The 26,105-nt window shown below is 36.3% G+C and overlaps 4 protein-coding genes and 1 non-coding gene across 5 annotated transcripts; 3 read left to right on the forward strand and 2 right to left on the reverse strand.

Annotated features, from left to right (window-relative positions):
- Window positions 1-608: 608 nt before the first annotated feature.
- Window positions 609-679, reverse strand: TRNAG-GCC. The gene has a single exon. It is a non-coding gene; the product is annotated as a tRNA-Gly (tRNA).
- A 4,900-nt stretch (window positions 680-5,579) lies between these two features.
- LOC109187827 (cellulose synthase-like protein E6) lies at window positions 5,580-9,030 on the forward strand. Its single transcript, XM_019338177.1, has 8 exons — window positions 5,580-5,956; window positions 6,160-6,481; window positions 6,566-6,706; window positions 6,786-6,917; window positions 7,021-7,233; window positions 7,314-7,541; window positions 7,809-8,156; window positions 8,388-9,030. Exons 1-8 carry the CDS (start codon window positions 5,658-5,660, stop codon window positions 8,931-8,933), a joined length of 2,229 nt encoding a protein of 742 aa, XP_019193722.1. The 5' UTR covers window positions 5,580-5,657; the 3' UTR covers window positions 8,934-9,030.
- A 2,915-nt stretch (window positions 9,031-11,945) lies between these two features.
- On the forward strand, window positions 11,946-15,470 carry LOC109187826 (cellulose synthase-like protein E6). The gene is made up of 8 exons (XM_019338176.1): window positions 11,946-12,335; window positions 12,553-12,874; window positions 12,963-13,103; window positions 13,181-13,312; window positions 13,406-13,618; window positions 13,699-13,926; window positions 14,219-14,566; window positions 14,900-15,470. The coding sequence occupies exons 1-8, from the start codon at window positions 12,037-12,039 to the stop codon at window positions 15,446-15,448; spliced, it is 2,232 nt and encodes a 743-aa protein (XP_019193721.1). The 5' UTR covers window positions 11,946-12,036; the 3' UTR covers window positions 15,449-15,470.
- Window positions 15,471-17,218: 1,748 nt separating this feature from the next.
- On the reverse strand, window positions 17,219-18,676 carry LOC109187351 (protein FAR1-RELATED SEQUENCE 5-like). The gene is made up of 3 exons (XM_019337539.1): window positions 17,862-18,676; window positions 17,344-17,590; window positions 17,219-17,263 (listed from the first exon to the last, which is right to left on the reverse strand). The coding sequence occupies exons 1-3, from the start codon at window positions 18,674-18,676 to the stop codon at window positions 17,219-17,221; spliced, it is 1,107 nt and encodes a 368-aa protein (XP_019193084.1).
- Window positions 18,677-20,371: 1,695 nt separating this feature from the next.
- On the forward strand, window positions 20,372-23,586 carry LOC109187828 (cellulose synthase-like protein E6). Its single transcript, XM_019338179.1, has 8 exons — window positions 20,372-20,670; window positions 20,782-21,103; window positions 21,223-21,363; window positions 21,471-21,602; window positions 21,694-21,906; window positions 21,987-22,211; window positions 22,302-22,649; window positions 22,954-23,586. The coding sequence occupies exons 1-8, from the start codon at window positions 20,372-20,374 to the stop codon at window positions 23,497-23,499; spliced, it is 2,226 nt and encodes a 741-aa protein (XP_019193724.1). The 3' UTR covers window positions 23,500-23,586.
- Window positions 23,587-26,105: the final 2,519 nt, after the last annotated feature.

Raw genomic sequence — 26,105 nt, forward strand, 5'->3', positions numbered from 1 at the left:
TAAGTATTTCAAAAAAAAAAAAAAAACAATGACAAATTTATTTCAATTAAATACTCAAAGATAAAAAATTATTTGTTAAAAAAAAAAAAAGAGATCAAATTTACCTCTTTAACAACGTGACAAAATATGATTTTTTAATTTGAGGGGAAAAACAAAACGTTTTATTCAATCAAATGAGCAATACAAGACAGAATAGAAGAAATCCAACTAACAGGACTAGGCTGAGAACTAGCACCCCTAGTAAGAGCATGAGCGAGCTTGTTCGCTGATCTAGGAATTAAAATTAAAAGACACTATCTCGAAGTGTTGATAAAAACTACGACACTCATTGATCACACAACTAGCATCGAGTAAATAATTTATGATCAATTACATAATGTTTATACATCAACAATACATTAAATATTAATTTTACTATAAAATAATTTGAAGATAAAAATGTTAAAACATAGTGGGGAGATTTTCCTAATTATTATGTGGAAATAGCAAAGGGAGAATTAAAATGGAAGAGCTCAGAGGCGCTGTTTGTCGTCGGATTATTAACGTTCAGACAAGCTGTGGAGACCCAAATCACCACAAGAGCGCGGCTATCATTATTGCTACACTGATGCACCAGCAGGGAATCGAACCCGGGTCTGTACCGTGGCAGGGTACTATTCTACCACTAGACCACTGGTGCTACTTATTTTTTCCGGTTATTTATATATATTAATAGGATATAAGGTTAGTTTAGGCAAAACCGAACCTCTATCTATATATCATTTATTTTTATTATGTATATAAAATATAGAATAATAAAATAAAACAACAAAAGAAGAATATAGTATTCAAATGAAAAAAAAAATGTTGGTGTATTATATTGCACCAGTGATATCCTATGTTTTTTTTTTTTTTTTTTTTTCTTTCTTTTTATTGTTCTTATATAAATGGTCATTAATTTTAGACAAAATGGTCAAATAGGCACATGTACTAACATTGATTGTTCATCTAGCACCATGAATTAAAATATGGTCCATCTAGGCTATTATACTTCCAATTATTTTTCATCTAGCATTTTTAGCAAGTTTCGAACAAGTAAACCATCTAATTTGCTTACATTGAAAATTGAAAATTAAAATAAAAACAAAATGCTGACATGTTATTTTTTCATACAACTTGCTGTTTTTGTCACTTTTTTCTGCAAAAAATTCAAATTTTTTTACGTGTTTATGAATTATGTTGATTTCTGATATGGCTTGAAAGATTCCAACTCCTCCTCTATTACGAGTGTTGAGTCTGAAAACACGTAGGGGTATTCTAAGCGGAATGCATCCATGTTGTTTTCATAAATTTGCCCTGCAAAATGTATATTTTTGTTGTGGAGGGGTACCCGATCGCCTTCAGAAACATGGCCATCCACTTCCCTCGGGAACATATAGCAGTCTCCTTTGTTCGTTGTCTATCTCTTTCTCTTTCCAGTGCTGTACATTATATCTCATAACGCGAAGTTCCTTAGTTTCAACTTCAGTCAGATTGTGGATGCAGTCAGTAAACGCAACTACGCGAGCATGTCCTTTTCGTATCTACACTCAAAGAAAGTCTGTTAATTAAGTTACACATCAAACATTAAATCAAAAGTCGTGTTAGTTATTATACCTCAAATGAAGAGCAATATACATATCATCATTATCCCTTAGTCTATTAATCATCTTTTTTCCAAGCTCCTCAATCTCAGCATAAACGCACTATCCAAAACCAAAATAAAAATCAATGTCAATAAATGGGTTCAAAAACCACAAAAGCGGTAGCATACTTATTTCACAGCCGGCGGGAAAAATAGATTCACTGTTTTCTGAAAAATTCGCAGAAGAAATTAACATAATCTGGAAATACGTAAAAAAAATTGAATTTTTCTGCAAAAAAAAAAAAAAAAAAAAAAGTAGTGACAAAAACAGCAAGTTAGATGAAAAATAACACGTCAGCATTTTGTTTTTATTTTATTTTTCTGTGTAAGAAAATTAGATGAGTTACTTGTTTGAAACATGCTAAAAATGCTAGATGAAAAATAATTGGGAGTATAATAGCCTAGATTGACTATATTTTAATTCATGGTGCTAGATGAACAATCAATGTTAGTACATGAGCATATTTATTTGACCCTTTTGTCAATAAATTATGTCAAGTAATGTCAAATGATAAAATTTTCAATAAAATATTTTTTTGCCCATATAGTATATATATTGACACTAGTAAGTGTCCCGTGCGATGCACGGACTATTATTAATTTAACAAATGAGCAAATTACACTTTTGGTCCTATGACTATAGAGGGCGTGTTAATTTCGCTTCATGATTTTTAAAACTAACAATTTAGTTATTTAACTATGCTTTTTTTAGCAGATTTGGTCCTTCCGGCCAAATCACCAGTGAAAATTGGCCGGAAAAACTTAAACCTTTTTAAATTTTTTATTCAGGAGGGCAAAATAGTCTTTTTACGTAAGTTGTTTCTTCTTCTTCGTGTTCTTGAGCTACGGCTAACAGTTGCCTCTGCTTCTAAGAAAGAACAGTTCCAAGAATCGAAGCCCCAGGTTCAGAAGCAATGTATGGTTTTTATTCTCAGCTTTTTCTTCATGTCTACTGCGCATTTCTTGATTCATCTTCCCCAGATCGCACGGTATAAAACTTTATAAGAAATCTAAACTCCCAGAAATATTCTTCTCCCTATTCTAGCCACAACCATCCTCCCAATTCCAGCCATGACCAAAACATAATTGTAGTATATACTTTGCAACATATTAATGTGGCACGTATTTACTACACTCGACAACTAGCTTGGCTTCAATAAGAGGATTGAAACCGAAGCCATTGCCACAATCGATCACAAAATTGAAGCATAAGGTTGTCAATTAACTTTGTCCCACACCACATCACAATATCAATTTGGAGAAAATATTGGATCCCAGTTTGAAAATCAAAAGCATGATAATTAATTTGGCGATTGACAAATTTTACCAAACTTGAAAAATAGAGTATCATTACATGTTTGTAGGCTATTATATATTAGTGTTTAATTTAATGACTAGCTTTGGACCATTACCAAACTTGAGCTAAATGGTTGGCACACCCTAATCCTTAAGTCAAACCTGAGGCTTCCGTTTAAAATGATAACAGTGATACCATCAGAACACAATATACTTGACAAGAAAGAAATAGTTATATCAATTAATTAATGAGTTCATTGTACATTACATGATTTCAACATAATCAATCGATCCTTAGCATGCTAATATCCTCTTTGGATGAAGAGAAATATCTTTTAGTTGGCTCATTTTATGTCTTATGGCATTTGGATGGTGGTAGATCGAAACGCTCTTTCTTATTCGTAGATCATCTCCAATTAAGACACTAAAATACTATTTTGGTGCAATCTTCGTCCAAGGAGGCACAATGTTGCACCATATAACAATGTTCATCTACACCATTTTGGTGTAATTTTTTTTCCTTCTTTTACATATTGGTTTCTTTTCTTGTCTTTTTTTTTTTTTTTTAAAAATATTCTGTTTATATATCAATGGTTAACTCCAAATTATTAAAGTATTATTTACGTTAAAATTATGTTTTGTGTTAAAATATTTAAACTTTTAAATTATGATAATACAAATTATTTTAGTGTATGAATAAAATTCAGTATGGATGTGTTAAAGATAAAAAATTAATAAAATGTAAACAAATAATGAGAATATTCCTTTATTTTTTTTTTTAAATATTATTGACTCTATTACAATTCAATTACAACAAAATTCTTTGGTCAATCGAATTACAATGTTTGGTTGGAAGTAGCTGCAATTCCACTGAATTGCAATTCCTTCTTTTTGTTGAATTGCAATTCATACCCTCCCCATATGAATTGCAATTCAATGGGAAAAGAAAATGGAAAAGTGAACAAAATGACTTTTTTACTCTTAACTATTATTAGTATTATTATTACGCAATGACATTTTAGTATTTATACAACTTATTCCTTTCTCATTTTCAATAATTCTATTTATATTATTAAATAATATAATTTGACACTACTGAAAATTCTGAAATTTCCGACCACCTGAAAGTGATCATAAATCAAGTTGAAAGTCTTGTTCCGACCACTTTTGGTATCCGGAAAAACCTTTGTTGCTATTTCCGACCACTTTTTGGACTTTTTAGTATCAACTTAATTTAAGATCATTTTAAGGTGGTCGGAAATTTCATAATTTCCAGTAGTGTGAATTCCTACTTTATTCACACTTTATTCTTTCCTTATTGAATTACAATTCTTTTCCACTTTAATTCTTTCCTTCCAACTAATTGCTCTGTAAATTATTGATGAGGCGGGGGAACCAAGCATGGTTATTAATTGCCCATTCATTCATTGGCTATCATTGCAATCCGCCGACTTGTTTGACAATGTTTTTTGGAAAATAGTATTTTATTTATGAACATTTCTTAAGCAAGAAATATATGATTTAAATTGTTAAAAGTACTATTTTCCAAAAAACAAATGTTAAAATACTAGATTGTTTTCGAAATTAAAGTCAATTTCATAAAATTAAGTTATTATTGAGGACAAAATGTAGTAAGGTCAACAACGTTATGAAACCAGATGAAATTAAATTAAAAGTTAAAAACTAAATATCACAGTACTCATGAAATTAAACGTATTTTTTCTTATATTTATTATGCATGCAAAGACATGTTAGGTTTCATTTTCGTACATGAAAATTAAAGAACTTGGTGGCCTGGCGTTGATAGCTATTTTCAACGCAAAGACTAACTTAATATGTTTGCTTCCTAAATAATATAATGTTGCTAATTTATATTATATTTGATGTGTGAGAGGAAGAGTGCTAAGGGCCACTTACATTTGGAAAATCTCCATTTCCAATTTATCCTTTGGATTTAAGTTGCAGTAGTCCAAGAAGTGGTATATGGAGTCAATGCATTTGAGATAAATTTAGATATTGTTCGATCATTATCATTATTATATGGTTATTTTTATACGTAATGTTCATTATTTGAATGCATACAAAGTAATATGAAAATAATTTGATGGTTCATTATTTATATGCATAAGATTCATTATTTGTGTGTATAAAGTTTATTATTTAAATATGTACAAACTGATTGAAGGTTTATTATTTAGACATGTATATTTTAGACTAGTTTATAACTTTATATTGTACATGAGACTCATTATTTGTAAAAGATAACTGGACTTATTCAGCACATCACACCTGCTTTACTTGAAAATCTAATATTCAGTAAATCACTGTTTATTATTTGTATGCATAAAGTTCATTATTTATATATATAAAATATATTCTTTCTGTCAACGTGTTTTGATGGATTGTCCACCATAAAATGTGAAGATGTTTGGGCATGCATGTTTGTGCCTTTTCACCGATAAGCCTAGTTGGTACTTATCAAGTTGGAAGAAACAAGAAGACAAAAGGCATGCAGAAAATTGAAAAGATTGTGTCCTAAAAAGTTGAATAAGTCTTTCTCAGCCCAGACCACAAGTGCTGATATTTTTTAATAGACACAACTTTCTGCATTTCCATATATTATATGGTAAAAAAAAATATTATACCATAAAGTATTTGTATCTGGTGCTGTACAACTCTAGTGGAGCAAAGAAGAGAGATGGGTGGGAAGAATGGAAGGGAAGAAGAAAAGCAGAGTGTTGAGCTTCCACTGTTTGAGACAAAACCAAGGAAGGGAAATACTGCTTACAAGCTGTTTTCACTAACAGTTTTCTTCGCTATCTGCTCCATATGGTTTTACAGGTTTACAAATATCCCAACAACAGGGGAAGCAGGAAGATGGGCATGGATTGGAATGTTCATTTCCGAGGTTTTGTTTGGTATTTATTGGATCTTTACTCAGTCTGCTCGCTGGGATGTTGCTTACACTTCTCCCTTCAAAGAAAGGCTATCCCTCAGGTCTTCTCTCATCTCTTTTAAGTTATTGTTCCTGTTGGGCAGAGGCCGGTAAAGGCCAAGTCTAGCACCCAGTTGCTGAGGACTGTTGGACGGAGGCCAGTAAAGGGTAAAGGTCAGGTCCAACAAAACGTGTGACAGTCTATAAAGAAATAAAGTTGCGTGGTGATCCTAACGGTTTTGTATGGTGTGATCACATGTTGTAGATATGAGGAGGAGTTGCCGGGGGTGGATGTTTTCGTATGCACAGCAGATCCCATATTGGAGCCGCCAACTTTGGTGATTAACACTGTGTTATCAGTGTTGTCATACAATTATCCCCCTCACAAGTTGAGTGTTTACCTATCAGATGATGGAGGGTCGGAGTTTACATTCTACGCTCTTTTGGAAGCCTCTACGTTCTCCAAGCATTGGATACCCTTCTGCAACAAGTTTAAGGTGGAGCCAAGATCCCCACAAGTATACTTCTCTCAAAACATTCATGATGGACACGACCAAATATTTGCCGAAGAATGGTCCAATACTAAGGCAAGCTAAGATTTTTGTCTTTGTTTCTTTAAGTATTCCTATTATTTGTTTTGTTGTGCTCCAATCCTTTTGTAATTTCTTCAGAAATTATATGAAGAAATGAGAAACAGGATTGAGATAGCCATGGAAAGTGGGAGAATTTCAGATGAAATAAAGAACCAACACAAAGGGTTCTCAGAATGGAACTCCAAAACTACAAAACAGGACCATCACTCAATTGTTAAGGTAACTAGCCAACCGGCCTTTAATTTAATTTGTTCTTCATATTGCAATTGAGATCTGATGTTAACATACATGGTTTCAGATTTTAATTGATGGGAGGAACAGCAAAGCTGTGGATGTATATGGAAATCAATTACCAACCCTTGTCTATCTGTCGCGAGAGAAGAAGCCCGGGAAACCACATAACTTCAAGGCTGGATCAATGAATGCATTGGTAACTAATAAAGCAATTAATTGGTCTTTTAATTTATTTATGGAAACTCTTCTTTGATTCTAGGCTTAATACTAGATCAAGCAACTGAAACTTTAATTTGCAGATAAGAGTGTCTGCAGAAGTTAGTAACGCGCCAATCATCCTCAACTTGGACTGTGATATGTACTCAAACAATGCAGATGCAATAAGAGAGGCATTGTGCTTTTTCATGGATGAAAAACGAGGGCATGAGATATCGTTTGTGCAGCATCCACAGTGCTACGCTAATGTTACCAAGAATGATTTGTATGGAAATGTAGCCCGTGTAACCAGCAAAGTAAGCGTTAGTCACAGAAATAGTCGTGTTCTCTGGCTTCGTGTCGTGTAAATAATTTTTCAGGTATTGCTGTTTTGCAGGTTGAGCTTGCATGTTTGGGTAGTCATGGAGCTGCTTTGTACTGTGGCACTGGATGCTTTCACAGAAGGGCAAGCCTTTGTGGAAAGGAGTACTCTAAAGAGCACAAATATGAATTGAATGGTGGACAGGAAAAGATGAATGATGGGAGGAGCATTGAAGAGCTGGAAGAAGCATCAAAAGTTGTTGCAAATTGCAGCTATGAAGAGGGTACTCAATGGGGAAAAGGGGTCTGTCTCTCTCTCTTTATCCTTCTCATGCACAAATAAGAATATGATCAAATGCACCAGTTGGTTCCTGAGCGTTAGATTATGGGCAATGACACAAGATTGAGCCCTGACAGTCATATAGTGAGAGTTACAACTTACAACCAATGTGTATGACGGGCTCCTTGTGGGCTCCAGACATTGGTCCTCCCACTTAACGGGCTGGGGTGTGAGGCGCTAAAATTTCACCTTTTTATGAACAAGAAATGATATCTTTTTTTATGATTGCAGATGGGGCTTGTGTATGGATGTCCGGTGGAAGATATAATCACAGGTTTAACTATCCAGTGCAGGGGATGGAAATCTGTGTACTATAATCCTAAAAGACATGCCTTTTTGGGTGTTGCTCCATCAACATTGGAAGTTGCTCTTGTTCAACATAAGAGATGGTCTGAAGGCTTGTTTCAGATTTTCTTCTCCAACTATAACCCCTTCACATATGGATTTAGAAAAATAAAATTGGCTGCTCAAATGGGATACTGCATTTACCTCCTCTGGGCTCCAATTTCCATTCCTACACTCTGTTATGTCATTCTCCCTTCCCTTTCCTTGCTTCATCACATCTCCTTATTTCCAAAGGTATCCTCATAAACACAACCCTTTTGTTTCATTCTAAAATATTTTCCATCTGGGACAATCCAGCCAAATTGATCAGGCTGTTGACTTGGTAACCACAATGTTACAAGTTCGACTCCCCATGTCAAGAATGGCCAATTTGCCTTCTTGGTTTGAGCCGGCCGTCGGCTATAGCCAATTTAGGCTGGTTTACCTTATTTCAAACGTTCTGAATTGTTGTGTGCTTCAATTCAGGTAACTAGCATTTGGTTCTTGCCTTTTGCATACGTTTACGCTGCCAGGAATGGGTATGGATTAGCAGAAGCGTTGAGTAGCGGGGAGACAGTGAAGTCATGGTGGAACCTGCAAAGAATATTGATGATTCGGAGGACGACAGCATACTTCTTTGCATTCTTTGATACAGTTAGCAGACAATTAGGATTCTCAGAAACTGCATTATTCACTCTCACAGGTAAGGTAATGGACAACGATGTTGAGAAGAGATACCAACAGGAAATGATGGAATTCGGGAGCTCATCCCTCATGTTCACCATTACATCCACGCTAGCATTGCTGAACCTGTTGAGTTTCATCTGGGGAGCCATGAAACTGGGGTTGGCCCCGGAATTCCTCCCACAGGTGAGTCTGAGTGGGGTGATAGTGATGGTGAATATGCCTGTTTATGAAGCACTTTTCATCCGGAAAGACAGTGGAAGCTTGCCATCATCGGTTCTTATAAGGTCTGTACTCGTGCTGTCTGTTGTTTGTTTCATGCCTGTCTTCTTCCCAGGCAACGGCTAATGAATTGTAAGACTGTTTCCTTAAATTTCAACTGTCTCTACTGTAATATTCGAAAGCTTAAATAAACAGCACTGCTTTCTAATTGTTTCCCAAGTCTCTGTACATCATAATATCAATTTGGAGAAAGTAATGGATCCCAGTTTGAAAATCAAAAGCATGATAATTAATTTGGTCTTTGACAAATTTTACCAAATTAACTTGTAAAATAGAGTATCATTACATGTTTGTAGGCTCTTATTAGTGTTTAATTTAATGACTAGCTTTGGACCATTACCAAACTTGAGCTAAATGGTCGGGCACACCCTAATCCTTAAGTCAAATCTGAAGCTTTCGTTTGAAATGGTAATAGTAATGTCATCAGAACACAATACCCTTGACAAGTAAGAAATAGTTATATCAATTAATTAATGAGTTCATTAATTGTACATTACATGATTTCAACATAATCAATCAATCCTTAGCATGCTAATTAATATCCTCTTTGGATGAAGAGACGTATCTTTTAGTTGGCTCATTTTATGTCTTATGGCATTTGGATGGTGGTAGATCCAAACGCTCTTCCTTATTCGTAGATCATTTTCAATTAAGACACCAAAATACTATTTTGGTGCAATCTTCGTCCAAGGAGGCACAATGTTGCACCATATAACAATGTTCATCTACACCATTTTGGTGTAATTTTTTTCTCTTATCCCAAAAAGTTGAATCGCCAACCTTAAGGGCCACACTCCGACCCGACAAAACATGTAGGAGGATGTAAATCACGGTAACTCAATGGGTTAATAGACAGGGCCAAACGCCGGGCTTAATGTGTAATTTTTTTTTCTTCTTTTACATATTGGTTTCTTTTCTTAACTTTTTTTTTTTTAATTATGTTTAAATATCAATGGTTAACTCCAAATTATTAAAGTATTATTTACGTCAAAATTATGTTTTGTGTTAAAATATTTAAACTGTTAAATTATGATAATACAAATTATTTTAGTGTATGAATAAAATTCAGTATGAATATGTACATTAAAGATAAAAAATTAATAAAATGTAAAAAAAAATAATGAGAATATTCCTTTTATTTTTTAAATACTATTGACTCTATTACAATTCAATTACAACATAATTCTTTGATCAATCGAATTATGTTTGATTGGAAGCAACTGCAATTCCACTGAATTGCAATTCTTTCATTTTAGTTGAATTACAATTCCACCGAATTGCAATTCCTTCATTTTGTTGAATTATTGCAATTCATACCCTTCCCATATGAATTGCAATTCAATGGTAAAAGAAAAGGGGAAAGTGAACAAAATGATTTTTTTACTCTTGACTATTATTAGTATTATTATTAAACAATGACATTTTAGTCTTTATACGACTTCTTCATTTCTCATTTTCAATAATTCTATTCATATTATTAAACAATATAATTTGAATTCCTACCCTATTCACACTTTATCATTTCCTTATTGAATTACAATTCTTTTCCACTTTAATTCTTTTTCTTCCAACTACTCGCTTTGTAAATTATTGATGAGGCGGCGGAACCAAGCATGGTTATTAATTGCCCATTCATTGGTTATTAATTTATTATGCATGCAAATTAAAGACAAGTTAGGTTTCATTTTCGTACATGAAAAGAACTTGGTGGCCTGGCGTTGATAGCTATAGTCAACGCAAAGACTAACTTAATATGTTTGTTTCCTAAATATATATGTTGCTTGCACGGCTGCTAATTCATATGATATTTGATGTGTGAGAGGAGGAGTGCTAAGGGCCACTTACATTTATCCTTTCGGTTTAAGTTGCAGTCCAAGAAGTGGTATATGCAGTCGATGCATTTGAGATAAATTTAGATTTTGTTCTGATCATTATCATTATTATATGGTTAATAATACGTGATATATTGACAATAATGTATAACCTAGCGGAGCCAAACAAAAATAAATAAATAAAATTCTTCCAAAAGGCTGAACCCCAACCCTAAGGGCCCCCCACACTCCGGCCCGATAGAGCATTTGAGAGGATGTAAATCATGGTGACTCAACTGAACATGAACCATAGAGGCTAGACCGGTGCTCACTGCGCACAAGGAGCCTCCCTCACTTTGAGAGATTGCTCCCACATTGCCGCTAATAAATAAATAAAATTGCATGTACTAGATGATGACATATATTAGAAATTTTTGAATTATCTTGACCAGAAATTTTTAGAAACATAACTACAAAGAATATTTAGAATTTTAATAATATTTATCTCATAAATAATTTGATAATTGTTATAATTGTAATATCGTTTTCATCAGAATAATTGTACTATATAATAAACTAGAGAAATTAAATGTGTGTTTGGTTGGAATGTTGGAATGAAATTTAATAAAAACAAGGTTTTTATTTAGCCGTGAATAAGAGTATATGTGTGAGACTTGAAAAATGGAAATAAATTTTTATTTTTAAAAATAAATTTCCTTATTTTCAGTTCAAGAAACAAAAGTAGAACTTTACAAGATAATTTTTTTTTTTTTAATTTTTACATTCCTTCAATTCATAATTTGAATTTTATTTTAAGGTATAAAAATAATAATAAAAAAATAAGCATAGTAATTGGATTTAATATCCAATAGTAGGGTTCTAAAGTCATGAACCGTCTCTTTCTTTATTAAATCTATTAACCCAGTGAAGCAGAAAGAGAACCATATGTTTTTTAGATGTGTTAAAAAATCAATCATTATGATGTGTAAATCATACTATTATAATATGTACATTCAATACATAAATAATATACGTTTAATATATTAAAAATATACATTGTATTTAAAAAAAAGTATATTAATATACAAATAATGTACTTTTAGTATATTAAAAATGTACTTTCTGTTATGATTTAATCTACATAGCACTATGTGGACCATAGTCCATAGTACATACAATAATTTTGTCGTTAAAAAATCAGTGGTCTTTCTCAGCCCAGATTACAAGTGCAGATTTTTAAATAGACACAACTTTCTGCATTTCCATTTGTGCCATTATATGGTAAAAATAAATATTATAGCATAAAGTATTTGTATCTAGTGCTGTACAACTCTATTGGTGGAGCAAAGAAGAGAGAGATGGGTGGGAAGAATGGAAGGGAAGATGAAAAGCAGAGCGTGGAGCTTCCACTGTTTGAGACAAAACCAAGGAAGGGCAATACTGCCTACAAGCTGTTTTCCCTAACAGTTTTCTTGGCTATCTGCTTCATATGGTTTTACAGGTTTACAAATATCCCAACAACAGGGGAAGCAGGAAGATGGGCATGGATTGGAATGTTCATTTCCGAGGTTTTGTTTGGTATTTATTGGATCTTTACTCAGTCTGCTCGCTGGGATGTTGCCTACACTTTCCCCTTCAAACAAAGGCTATCCCTCAGGTCTACTCTCTCTCTTTAAGTTATTGTTCCTGTTGGGCAGAGGCCAGTGAAGGCCAAGTCTAACAGCCAGTTGCTGGGGACGGTTGGACGGAGGCCAGTAAAGGGTAAAGGTCAAGTCCAGCAAATACGGAAATAAAGTTGCGTGATAGTCTATAAGGAAATAAAGTTGCGTGGTGATCCTAACAGTTTGAATGGTGTGATCACATGTATGTTGCAGATACGAGGAGGAGTTGCCGGGGGTGGATGTTTTCGTATGCACAGCAGATCCCATATTGGAGCCGCCAACGTTGGTGATTAACACTGTGTTATCAGTGTTGTCGTTCAATTATCCCCCTCACAAGTTGAGTGTTTACCTATCAGATGATGGAGGGTCAGAGTTTACGTTCTACGCTCTTTTGGAAGCCTCTACTTTCTCCAAGCATTGGATACCCTTCTGCAACAAGTTTAAGGTGGAGCCAAGATCCCCACAAGTTTACTTCTCTCAAAACATTCATGATGGACACGACCAAATCTTTGCCGAAGAATGGTCCAATACTAAGGCAAGCTAAGGTTTTTGTCTTTGTTTCTTTAAGTATTCCTGTTATTTGTTTTGTTGTGCTCGATCCAATCCTTTTGTAATTTCTTCAGAAATTATATGAAGAAATGAGAAACAGGATTGAGATAGCCATGGAAAGTGGGAGAATTTCAGATGAAATAAAGAACCAACACAAAGGGTTCTCAGAATGGAACTCCAAAACTACAAAACAGGACCATCACTCAATTGTTAAGGTAACTACCCAACCATTAATTTATAAATTTGTTCTTCAAATTGCAATTGAGATCTTAAATACATGTTTTCAATTCAGATTTTAATTGATGGGAGGAACAGCAAAGCTGTGGATGCATATGGAAATCAATTACCAACCCTTGTCTATCTGTCGCGAGAGAAGAAGCCCGGGAAACCACATAACTTCAAGGCTGGATCAATGAATGCATTGGTAACTAATAAGCAATTGGTCTTTTATCTATGGGAACTCTTCTTGACTTCTTCTAGGCTTAATACTAGAGAGCAACTGAAACTTAATTTGCAGATAAGAGTGTCTGCAGAAGTTAGTAACGCGCCTATCATCCTCAACTTGGACTGTGACATGTACTCAAACGATGCAGATGCAATAAGAGAGGCGTTGTGTTTTTTTATGGATGAAAAGCGAGGGCATGAGATATCGTTTGTGCAGCATCCACAGTGCTACGCTAATGTTACCAAGAATGATTTGTATGGAAATGTAGCACGTGTAACCAGCAAAGTAAGCGTTAGTCACAGAAATAGTCGTGTTCTCTGGCATCGTGTCGTGTAAATAAATTTTCAGGTATTGGTGTTTTGCAGATTGAGCTTGCATGTTTGGGTAGTCATGGAGCTGCTTTGTACTGTGGCACTGGATGCTTTCACAGAAGGGCAAGCCTTTGTGGAAAGGAGTACTCTAAAGAGCACAAATATGAATTGAATGGTGGACAGGAAAAGATGAATGATGGGAGGAGCATTGAAGAGCTGGAAGAAGCATCAAAAGTTGTTGCAAATTGCAGCTATGAAGAGGGTACTCAATGGGGAAAAGGGGTCTGTCTCTTTCTTTTTCTCTTTCTCCTTCTTATCCACAAATAAAAATATGATCAAATGCACCTAGTTGGTTTCTGAGTGGTAGATTTTGGGCAATGACACAAGATTGAGCCCTAACAACCGTAATGTGGGAGATACAAGTCATACAACCAATGTACATGGCGGGTTCCTTGTGGGCACCAGACACTGGTCCACCCACTTAATGGGTTGGATTGTGGAGCGCTGGAATTTCACCTTCTATGAGCAAGAAAATGATCAGAATTTTTGTTTATGTTTATGTTTATGTTTGCAGATGGGGCTTGTGTATGGATGTCTATCAGAAGATATAATCACAGGTTTAACTATCCAGTGCAGGGGATGGAAATCTGTGTACTATAATCCTAAAAGACATGCCTTTTTGGGTGTTGCTCCATCAACATTGGAAGTTGCTCTTGTTCAACATAAGAGATGGTCTGAAGGCTTGTTTCAGATTTTCTTCTCCAACTATAACCCCTTCACATATGGATTTAGAAAAATAAAATTGGCTGCTCAAATGGGATACTGCATTTACCTCCTCTGGGCTCCAATCTCCATTCCTACACTCTGTTATGTCATTCTCCCTTCCCTTTGCTTGCTTCATAACATCTCCTTATTTCCAAAGGTATCCACATAAACACAACCCCTTTTATTTCATTCTAATATATTTTCCATCTAGAACAACCCAACCAAATTGGTCAGCCTATTAACTTGGTAACTACAATGTTACAAGTTGGACTCCCAGTCAAGAATGGCCAATTTGTCTTTTTAGTTTGAGCTGGTCAACTATGGACAACCCTAACCAAATTGGTCAGGCTGTTCATTTGGTAACCACAAAGTTACAAGTGGCCTATTAACCTTCTTGGTTTGAGTTGATCGGCTATAGCCAACCTAGGCTGGTTTATCTCGTTATGGTCCTTATTTCAAACGTTCTGAATTGTTGTGTGCTTCAATTCAGGTAACCAGCATTTGGTTCCTGCCTTTTGCATACGTTTATGCAGCCAGGAATGGGTATGGATTAGCAGAAGCGTTGAGTAGCGGGGAGACAGTGAGGTCATGGTGGAACCTGCAAAGAATATGGATGATTCGGAGGACGACAACATACTTCTTTGCATTCTTTGATACAGTTAGCAGACAATTAGGATTCACAGAAACTGCATTATTCACTCTCACAGGTAAGGTAATGGACAACGATGTTGAGAAGAGATACCAACAGGAAATCATGGAATTCGGGAGCTCATCCCTCATGTTCACCATTACATCCATGCTAGCATTGCTGAACCTGTTGAGTTTCATCTGGGGAGCCATGAAACTGGGCTTGGCCCCGGAATTCCTCCCACAGGTGAGTCTGAGTGGGGTGATAGTGATGGTGAATATGCCTGTTTATGAAGCTCTTTTCATTCGGAAAGACAGCGGAAGCTTGCCATTATCGGTTCTTATAAGGTCTGTGCTCGCGCTATCTGTTGTTTGTTTGATGCCTGTCTTCTTCCCAGGCAACGCAAAATGAATTGTAAGACTGTTTCCTTGAATTTCAACTGTCGAATTGTAGTATTCGAAAGCTTGAAAAAACACAAATTGCTTTCTAATTGTTTCCCAAGTCTCTACCTGTACATACAAATCTTAAGAAAATGTGTCTTGTAACAGGGTTCACTTAGTGGCCTTATTTTGTCTATTTCTATAATTATTCAACGTATTGTGTTACTATAAGGCCCGCTTCAACTACTTTAATTTGATTATTTTAGAAAAATCAAATATCAAAATTAAACATTCGTCTCTATACTAGACTCTAGTGGTGATCAATGGAATATGTGGGCATGCATGGATGCCGAAAAACATACACTACGTCTACGCGCAATGCCCCAACATTTCACTCTAATCGGCCCTGGCCTATACTTAACTTTGCGGTATAAGCTGACTAAACCAACCGGTCAAACTGTAGCTAGCCGAGCTTGAGCTGAGTTAGCTACCTAACTAAGCTGACTAAATTAAATAAGTTAAAATTAGCCTATAGGCTAACTAATTTACCAAATAGGGCCTTAACATTGCAGTGAACCTTTTTTTTCTTCTACTAATGTATATTTATAGTCTTTAAGTACATTTTTTAACCTTCAAGTGTCTAGTCGGTCAGCCGACTAAAAACCGCATAGACTGATCGAAATCGCCTACACCTAAGGGCGCCTAGCGCTTAGTCGGTGTCTAGGCGGCCGCCTAGGTCGATTTTTACAACGCTTATATATATATATATATATATATATATATATATATATATATATATATATATATATATATATTTTGAATCAGGTGCACACCCCCCTTTCAGCTGAGCACATGAGAACCCTTTATAATCGTTGATTTGGTATCTTATACGGTCCAGATGGTTTGTAATTTTATTCCACGTGCGCTGGTTGTGTTATTAGACAGGGGTATTTTTGTAACTAGAGATTATTATTGATTAGGACAGGCATTTATATCCGCCGGATTTGGTGCGTGTGTGTGATGATAAAATTGGAGTTTTTATCTCTCTCTCTCCGCAGTCAATTCTACGCACCTATTCGTTTCTCGTAGACGCTTCGTCTCTCCGGAGGGCTTCGCCGTTTCTTGTCTCCGCGCCTACTCCTTCGACTGGTAGCCATGTCTGGGTCTCGCAGGAGACAATCCAAGCGGCTTAGGGGTATCTCCTCCGCATCAAGTTCAGGTATTCTTCCTCCACTTTGTTTGTTTTCCGCGGGGGTTTGGGGGTTACCATTTGTGCGGTTAGGGTTTCCAATTTAGGGTTTTGAGTTGTTTAGTTTTGCAGTTCGTTTTTGCGTATTTTGTAGGACGTTTCAGTGATGTTCTGGTGTGGATTGTTTGTTTTCTATCCGTTTGTTGGTGAGGGGGGTGTGGTACGGGGGTGTTGTATGTGGTGTTCTCCGATTTTTTGGGTTAGGGTTTTTTTTTTTTTTTTTTTTTTTTTTTTTTTTTTTTTTAAAGAATGGCGGAGGTGTGGGTTCAAGTATTGTGGGTGCTGGGGATTGATAATTTCTGCATGTTAGTGATTTGTGTTTTACAGTGTAGTCGGCTTTTTTTTTTTCCCTTATCGCGCTGGGTGTGGTTTGGACTGATTTGGGTTCGGGGTTTTAAAAATATATGGATGGTATGGGTTTTGATGCTTTTTCCGGTTGCTATAGCGGGGTGGGGTTGGGTGTTTTTGGTGGTTGTTGATTTTGGTGTTGTTTGTAGTGTTTTTAGTGTTTTAAAAATATTTTGGTGTTTTATTTCTTGTAATTCGTACTTTTCAATAACTCCTTTCCACGCGACTTCGAAATATTCCGAACTCGCGCTGTCATTCCACACTACATCATTTAGCTCCCTTCGAAATTCTTCGTTTCGTGCCAAATCTGGGCTCACTTTATCACTCACCTTCGTCATTATGTGCCACATGCAATAACGGTGTCGGGTCTCCGGGAATTCTTTTGTAATTGCTACCTTCATGGCCGGGTCTTGATCGGTTACTGTAATACGCGGTATGCTACCCATTGCGATCTTGAAGTGCCTCAGCGCCCAACAATACGATTCCACATCTTCCCTAGCAATTAGTGTTGCGGCAAATGTCACGCATTTTTTGTGGTTGTCTACGCCTGTGAATGGGACAAACATGAGACTGTACCTGTCATACCAGAAAACTAGTTAGTTCTCATGCATATACTGTCTAGTTTTGACAGTCACATACGTGCCCATGCGTGTGGTTGACACTTTTACGCTCACGCCTCAACTCACGTACGCACAGCAGAATGCTATTCACCCTATATCACTCCATGTACATTTTAAACAAATACACAAATAATTTTAAATAAGGCTTTCAAATCTCTGGTTCACCCTCAACGGTAACACACATAATACGATTGCAATTTTAGTTTTTAGTTTCCGAAATTGCGTACCTGTTTGTTTTGTACGTTGCATCGAATGATACGACATCTCCGAACGCACTGAATTTTTGCCGTGCCACACCGTCTGCCCAAAACACACGTGCCAATTGATCTTTTTCATTTGCTTCGTATTCGAAGTACATGTCACTGTAGTCAGATTTGATATCAAGGTATTTTGATATTACCATTTGTGCGTCTCTACCTTGCATGTATGCCAACACCTCCCTTCGGTAATTCTTGAAATCTTGCTGCGTACAACCCACATTCTCAACTCCACCAACCATCTCTGCGTATATGTCAAAGCTCTTACTGGCACCGACATTAACCTTAGAGCAATTTGTTATGAACTGCTGATGACCAACATCTAGTTTCCTATTCACTTTCAAGAAAGGCTTGTAACTCTCCTCGCACAAACAGTGCGTGTGTGCATCTTCGAATGTCGTCACAACATACATTCCCGTCTTGTCTCGTTTGAATACAATCCTAGCCATGCACCCAACTCTTGTTGAGGGCCGGCGGCGTCTGGCCTTGGTTGGGGCATCACTAACAACCGGCCCTGTGTTTTTGGTTTCCTTAAAACCTTCACGTGAACAAACCATCTTTTTCCTCAAAATGGCCCCATACCTGTTCTTCTTGTCAGAACTTCGACGCACATCAAAGCCAGCTATAGATGCATACTTCATGTAGAGTTCAATACCGTCGTCTAAGTTTTTAAACATTTGACCTTGTGCCGGCTTGATGTTGGGGTCGCACTCTGTTAACCAAGTCTCATTGCCGCCTGGTGATACGTCCATAACACATTCTCGCTGCCAGGCATCATCTTCCATGGGTAGTGGACCTGACAAACAACATATATTAGTAAACTGGTATTCTGTTCTCGGACCACTGTTAGCCCAATATGCATCAACTACTTCTGTACCACGCACACGTCACAAAATCCTGAAATCATGGTGGTCCTAACTGTTACGAAGACACCTACACGCACACACCTCCAACCACGTGTTAGTGGGTGTCACAGTGCACATCCACAGTTTCAATATAAGTGTCAGTTCCCCACATTCCTAAGTCCGTCATTTTCTCTTGTTACGCACACACTCCTATACTAAACCCGCACACATCCACCACACCATCATAATACATTAACCGGTTAAAGGAATTTCCACACTTGTGCATCTGCTTACTCAACCTCTATCCGTCATACAATGTGCTCAAATACGCCGCCTAACACTCCCAAATTATTCTCCATCCGTCCAACAACAATTATATATCAAATTAATTAACATGCATAAACACGCATAACGAACACTAATAAATACTTAACAAACGAACACGAATAAGATTTTTAAAAACTTTAACAAACGAACACGAAACCAAACACTCAAAATCTTAACAAATGAACACAAACAATCTCAGTTTATTCATGTGTTGCTTGGTTAATAACTCTAGTTTTATATTCTGACCTTCATCTTTGGCATATTTAATTCCATTATGCAGATTCCATATACTGCAAATGATGAATCATTAGCCTTCACTAATTTTAATAACACTCATTTTTGTCGGCAGAAAGTGAAGGAGGAAAACATCCATTTTCTTTCTCTTTCATATTTGGTACAATTTTACTGGAGTTTGCCGAACTTATTGGGTGTTGTCTTTATCAAATATTTTGAAGGTAAACATGCATTTTTTTTATAAGGTCAACATGTATTTATTTCAAGTATTTTTTTAAAAAAGATATTTTCGTACTATTTGTATTCATTTTCATCTTATTTGTAATAGTTGAATATTTTGAGTATGAGATATTATTCCTTTTAATATGTGAATGTGAAAGAATGTCTTTAGCATAGAGTTATGTATTTGATGATTTATGAATGTATCTCGTGTAATAGTTTAAAAATTTGTATGATAGATTTGTTACTTGTTAGGGTGGAAACTTTGTTAATGGTGGACTTGTGATATTTCTCAATTTGAAGTTTTTCTCGTAAATCATGTGCCCCTTGATATATGTTCACTTTCTATTATTATGAACCATAATTTTTATTTCTTTTTTTTTTTTCCTCCAATAGAATAAAATTAAAATATATTACAAAATTGTGCTCCTCCACTTATTATTTTCCTTACTGTATACACCTCAAGAGTCAAGGCTATGGTAGAAACGAACAGGGCGAGTGGACTGGGGTTGAGCGCTAGACTTGATAGTATACACTATACAGCAACAGTATTTGTATTTTCTGATGTATTTGTATCTGCTGGGCAAATTATATCGTGCACCCCTGGTGCACAATTTATTGTGCAACGTAGTTTATGTGTATTATGTTAATAGTTGATGTGTATTATGTTAAACGTTTATATGCATTGTGTATTATGTTAAGATAATGTGTATTACATTAGGAATTTATGTATTTTATCGTACAATTATGTACATACAAAACATAGAATTTTTAGGACGCAAAATGCACTGTGCACCCCTTGTGCACCATATAACAATTGGTATCTGCTGCTTACTGAAACAAAGAAGAGATAAGATGGGTGGGGGAAAGGGAAGGGAAGAAGAAAAGCAGAGTGTTGAGCTTCCACTGTTTGAGACAAACCCAAGGAGAGGGAACACTGCGTACAAGTTGTTTTCAGTAACAGTTTTCTTGGCCATCTGCTTCATATGGTTTTACAGATTCACAAATATCCCAACAACAGGGGAAGCAGGAAGATGGGCATGGATTGGGATGTTCATTTCCGAGGTTTTCTTTGGTATTTATTGGATTTTTACTCAGTCTGCTCGCTGGGATGTTGCTTACACTTGCCCCTTCAAAGAAAGCCTCTCCCTCAGGTCTTCTATCTCTCTATACAATATTTCAGTTCAAGATTTTGTTCCTCTGGCAGAATGCTGTTTTAAGGTGTTGTGGAAACGTTTGAATGTTCTCACTATATATGTTTGCAGATACGAGGAGAAGTTGCCGGGGGTGGATGTTTTTGTATGCACAGCAGATCCCATATTGGAGCCGCCAACGCTGGTGATTAACACTGTGTTATCAGTGTTATCTTTCAATTATCCCCCTCACAAGTTGAGTGTTTACCTATCAGATGATGGAGGGTCGGAGTTTACATTTTACGCTCTTTTGGAAGCCTCTAAATTCTCCAAGTATTGGATACCCTTCTGCAACAAGTTTAAGGTAGAGCCAAGATCCCCACAAGTCTATTTTGCTCAAAACATTGATGATGGACACGACCAAATGTTTGCAGAAGAATGGTTCAATACTAAGGCAAGCTAAGGTTTTTGTCTTTGTTTCTTAAGTATTCCTAGTCCTATTATAAAGGTCAAACTTATACTTTATCTTTATTTGTTTTGTTGTGCTCCAATCCTTTTGTAATTTCTTAACAGAAATTATATGAAGAAATGAGAAACAGGATTGAGGTAGCCATGGGAAGTGGTAGAATTTCAGATGAAATAAAGAGCCAACACAAAGGGTTCTCAGAATGGAACTCTAAAACTACAAAAGAGAACCATCACTCAATTGTTAAGGTAACTACCCAACCTTTAATTTAATTTGTTCTTCATATGCAATGGTATATATATATATATATAGAGGGAATTGAAGGATTGCAATTGAGATCTTAACATGCTTTCAGATTTTAATTGATGGGCGTAACAGAAATGCTGTCGATGCATATGGAAATCAATTACCAACCCTTGTGTACCTGTCGCGAGAGAAGAAGCCCAGAAAACCGCATAACTTCAAGGCTGGATCAATGAACGCGTTGGTGATTAAAAGCAGTTGGTCATTTATTTATGGAAAACCATTGTTCAAATTCTTTTTCTAGGCTTAATACTCGAGCAACTGAAACTTTGCAGATAAGAGTGTCTGCAGAAATTAGTAACGCTCCTATCATCCTCAACTTGGACTGTGACATGTACTCAAACAATGCAGATGCAATAAGAGAGGCGTTGTGCTTTTTCATGGATGAAAAACGAGGGCATGAGATATCGTTTGTGCAGCTTCCACAGCGCTATGCTAATATTACCAAGAATGATTTGTATGGAAATGTAGCCCGCGTAACCCATGAAGTAAGTGTTAGTCACAGAAATAGTCATGTTGTCTGACTTCACAAATATGTAAATAATTTTCAACTATTGCTGCTTTGCAGATTGAATTCCCATGCGTGGGTAGCCGTGGAGCTGCTTTCTACTGTGGCACTGGATGCTTTCACAGAAGGGCAAGTCTTTGTGGACAGAAGTACTTTAAAGAGCACAAAAATGAATTGAATGGTGGAAAGGAAAAGGCCAATGATGGAAGCATTGAAGAATTGGAAGAAGCATCAAAAATTGTTGCGAATTGCAGCTATGAAGAGGGTACTCAATGGGGAAAAGGAGTCTGTCTCATTCTCTTTCTCCTTCTTGTGCACATATAAGAAAATGATCTGAATTTTTGTTTATGTTTATGTTTATGTTTATGTTTGCAGATGGGGCTTGTGTATGGATGTCTATCGGAAGATGTAATCACAGGTTTAACTATCCAATGCCGGGGATGGAAATCTGTTTACTATAATCCTAAAAGGTATGCCTTTTTGGGTGTTGCTCCATCAACATTGGAAGTTGCTCTTGTTCAACATAAGAGATGGTCTGAAGGCATGTTTCAGATTTTCTTCTCCAAGTATAACCCCTTCACATATGGGTTTAGAAAAATAAAATTGGCTGTTCAAATGGGATACTGCATTTACCTCCTCTGGGCTCCAATCTCCATTCCTACACTCTGTTATGTCATTCTCCCTTCCCTTTGCTTGCTTCATCACATCTCCTTATTTCCAAAGGTATCCAGATAAACACAACCCCTTTTATTTCATTCAAAAATATTTTCTATCTGGGCAACTCCAGTCAAGTTGGTCAGACTATTGATTTGGTAACCACAATGTTACAAGTTCGACTCCCAGTCAAGAATGGTCAATTTGCCTTCTTGGTTTGAACTGGTCAACTATGGACAACCCCAACCAAATTCGTCAGGCTGTTCATTTGGTAACCACAAGGTTACAACTTTCATTCCCAGTCGGGAGTGACCTATTAACTTTCTTGGTTTGAGGGTCCTTATTCCGTTCTGAATTGTGTGCTTCAATTCAGGTAACCAGCATTTGGTTCTTGCCTTTCGCATACGTTTATGCTGCCAGGAATGGGTATGGATTAGCAGAAGCGTTGAGTAGCGGGGAGACAGTGAGGTCATGGTGGAACCTGCAAAGAATATGGATGATTCGAAGGACGACAGCATACTTCTTTGCATTCTTTGATACAGTTAGCAGACAATTAGGATTCTCAGAAACTGCATTATTCACTCTCACAGGTAAGGTAATGGACAACGATGTTGAGAACAGATACCAGCAAGAAATGATGGAATTCGGGAGCTCATCCCTCATGTTCACCATTACATCCACGCTAGCATTGCTGAACCTGTTGAGTTTCATCTGGGGAGCCATGAAACTGGGGTTGGCCCCGGAATTCCTCCCACAGGTGAGTCTGAGTGGGGTGATAGTGATGGTGAATATGCCTGTTTATGAAGCACTTTTCATCCGGAAAGACAGTGGAAGCTTGCCATCATCGGTTCTTATAAGGTCTGTACTCGCGCTGTCTGTCATTTGTCTAATGCCTATCTTCTTCCCAGGCAAAGCATAATGAATTGTAAGAATGTTTCCTTGAATTTCAACTCTGTCTACTGTAATATTCGAAAGCTTAAATAAACAGCATTGCTTTCTAATTGTTTCTGTACATACAAATCTTCAGACGATGTCAGTGTAGTAACACTTGCGGTATGAGCATAATTGTATGTCATACTCACTTTTTGTCCTAGACCTTGCAAATTTCATCATTTTAATAACATGTTGTGTTTAATCTTGATCCCTAAGCTATACTAATATTGCAAATTTCGTTTTAAATATTTTGTTAGTAAATGAACGAAATTTGCAAATGACCAACAATTAGAGACAATTCTACAATTACCCTAAAACTTTTTGATACAAATTATAATTTTCTTTATTTTTTACTATTATATATATAGTGTTATGTGAAAAATTTGAAAGTAATGTTTGACAACTTTAACAATCGTACTCATATAATTATATATTTCATATATTATTACACATAGTATAAATAAAAATAATTATCAATAATAATCGGCACAATCATGTATGATATATATAATGATATTGTATAGTTACGTTAGTACTAATGTTGACTAACGTAATAAATTTCTTCTATAAATTTAACCCCTAACCTAAATTTTTTGGCTCGGCCTCTAATAAGTATTGGACTTATAGTGCATTGGCGAACTACAATGTAGGCAATACTAACCAAAGACTTTTGGGGTAAGAATGGGAGGAGCAGGGGAATAATCCTATAGCTTTTTCAACTAATTAAAAATAGTATTTCACCAAAGAGTTGTATTAGACCATTTATTATTTATTATTATTATTGTATATAGTTTAGTCTTAGATTATGTGTCAGTTGGATTTGCTAAACATGAATATTAATACTAATGGTTCGCTAGGAAGAAGGGAATTACCCTTGGAACCCATACCACAAGCTACACTATTTTAGATGCACTTTGGAGAAAATTAATTGATAAGGCTCTGATCCGATGGCTTTCATGATCTGATTACATTGTGGATGGTACCTTGTGGCTCAGTAATTTGGCAGCTCGTCTCTCGGTACCCAATGAAAAATTAATTAACAGATCGAATGATAAAATTCATTGTCTGAAATATTTTTATTTAGTTAATGATTTAGGATTTTTAGTTAATGGTTAATTTAGTTTAAAAGTATTGGTCAATAAAATTAACTGATCAATTAGTCTAATTACGTGTGTATATGTTTTAATTTTTTATAATTTATAAATGAGTTAATTCCAGCAATGGTCCCTCGAGTATGGTGATTTTCCATAATTAGTTCTTGATTTTTAATTTGGACAATTTAACCCTCTGACTATTAAAATCTTTCCAATTGTGATCCTTCCGTCAAATCCTAGTTAAGTGAACATTAAATTGAGGGGTAAAAGCGTCATTTCTCCTAATATTTCATCTTCATTCCCATGTCGTTGCTGTATTTCCTCCCCCATTCGTGAGCTTGGCAAGACCATAGTCAAATAGTTTAGGATTAAAGTCTTCATCCAATTAGATGTTTCTGGAACTCAAATTACAATAGATCATAGGGGGGTTGGCCACGGCAGCTCCGGCGGCAAGTTCTTTGGTTTCTCGTCTCTCGCTGCAGAGCTTCCAGCATTTCTTCCAACGAGCTCCGAGTTCTTGCGCCATGCGAAACAGACAACATTTTTTTTGCATTCACAAACCTCTCCTCTCACTATGTATCTCAACTCGAATAAGATACAAAAACATTATCACTGAACTCGAAACATATTGTCAGAAAACTCTAGTTCACATAAGAACTCCGACGAACGCCGCCGGAAACTCGAAAGCCCAGAGTTGTTCTCTGATTCAGATACTCATCAAATTCTAACTAAAAACACGAAAACCCAACCAAAAATGCATAAAGCTCTCAACTTTGGCCTTGTATAAACACTACACAAATGAAACATGAAAATTTTTAAGCAGCCAAAGCTCAAAACTTTTTTTGTGTTTTGTAAATTATGCTAAATCAAGAAAGCCCACCCCTAACTCATCAACAGTACATATGCAGAACCAAAGAAAACACAGAGAAAAACCCAAAAAAAAAAAATTATTTAAACAAGAGTTATGGGTGAAAGTGTGAAACTCCCAACCAATTGTCCAAGGAAGAAGAAATTTGTATTTTCGAAAATAAATTTTTTAAAAAAACAAGGCTTGCATTAGTAATGGAGCAGGTGTATTAAGTACTCAATCAGTTAATATATAGGTAGTGAAAGAAAAAAATAGTACTGATTACCGAGCAAATGTTCTGTAAGAGAACCCATAGGCAAGTATTCATACACCAAAAGTCTATGTTCTCCATTGACGCAATACCCGATTAGATTTACCAGATTGGGGTGGTTAAGGAGAGTTAGCGTTAGAACTTCGACAGAGAACTCCTTGCTCAGCTTCCTTGTGTACCCGTCCTATCTAGTTGTTTCATAGCCAGGACCGTGGGAGGACTGCGCCGCCGCCGCCGATACACTCTGCCGAATCCGTTACTCCAACGAGTTGCTTTAATTCCCAACTCAGTCATCGGAATTATGCCGCGATTTCCTATCCAAGTGCCTGCAACGAGATTTGAAGAAGCGATGAAGCTCCGATCAGTTGCTACGCCACCCA

Source organism: Ipomoea nil, unplaced genomic scaffold (assembly GCF_001879475.1).
Source record: "Ipomoea nil cultivar Tokyo-kokei standard unplaced genomic scaffold, Asagao_1.1 scaffold1421, whole genome shotgun sequence".
In the NCBI taxonomy this organism is placed as follows: Eukaryota; Viridiplantae; Streptophyta; class Magnoliopsida; order Solanales; family Convolvulaceae; genus Ipomoea; species Ipomoea nil.

What these genes read in the sequence shown, in the direction of transcription:
- LOC109187828 (XM_019338179.1), top strand. Translation starts at nt 20,372, where the DNA reads ATGGGTGGGGGAAAGGGAAGGGAAGAAGAAAAGCAGAGTGTTGAGCTT. An exon ending in CTGGATCAATGAACGCGTTG is followed by an intron (nt 21,603 to 21,693) that starts GTGATTAAAAGC and finishes GAAACTTTGCAG; the next exon opens with ATAAGAGTGTCTGCAGAAAT. An exon ending in TAGCCCGCGTAACCCATGAA is followed by an intron (nt 21,907 to 21,986) that starts GTAAGTGTTAGT and finishes GCTGCTTTGCAG; the next exon opens with ATTGAATTCCCATGCGTGGG.
- LOC109187827 (XM_019338177.1), top strand. Translation starts at nt 5,658, where the DNA reads ATGGGTGGGAAGAATGGAAGGGAAGAAGAAAAGCAGAGTGTTGAGCTT. An exon ending in CTGGATCAATGAATGCATTG is followed by an intron (nt 6,918 to 7,020) that starts GTAACTAATAAA and finishes TTTAATTTGCAG; the next exon opens with ATAAGAGTGTCTGCAGAAGT. An exon ending in ACATCTCCTTATTTCCAAAG is followed by an intron (nt 8,157 to 8,387) that starts GTATCCTCATAA and finishes GCTTCAATTCAG; the next exon opens with GTAACTAGCATTTGGTTCTT.
- LOC109187351 (XM_019337539.1), bottom strand. Translation starts at nt 18,676, where the DNA reads ATGGAAGATGATGCCTGGCAGCGAGAATGTGTTATGGACGTATCACCA. An exon ending in GCAACGTACAAAACAAACAG is followed by an intron (nt 17,591 to 17,861) that starts GTACGCAATTTC and finishes CTGGTATGACAG; the next exon opens with GTACAGTCTCATGTTTGTCC. An exon ending in TGTGGCACATAATGACGAAG is followed by an intron (nt 17,264 to 17,343) that starts GTGAGTGATAAA and finishes GTGGAATGACAG; the next exon opens with CGCGAGTTCGGAATATTTCG.
- LOC109187826 (XM_019338176.1), top strand. Translation starts at nt 12,037, where the DNA reads ATGGGTGGGAAGAATGGAAGGGAAGATGAAAAGCAGAGCGTGGAGCTT. An exon ending in ACCATCACTCAATTGTTAAG is followed by an intron (nt 13,104 to 13,180) that starts GTAACTACCCAA and finishes TTTTCAATTCAG; the next exon opens with ATTTTAATTGATGGGAGGAA. An exon ending in TAGCACGTGTAACCAGCAAA is followed by an intron (nt 13,619 to 13,698) that starts GTAAGCGTTAGT and finishes GGTGTTTTGCAG; the next exon opens with ATTGAGCTTGCATGTTTGGG.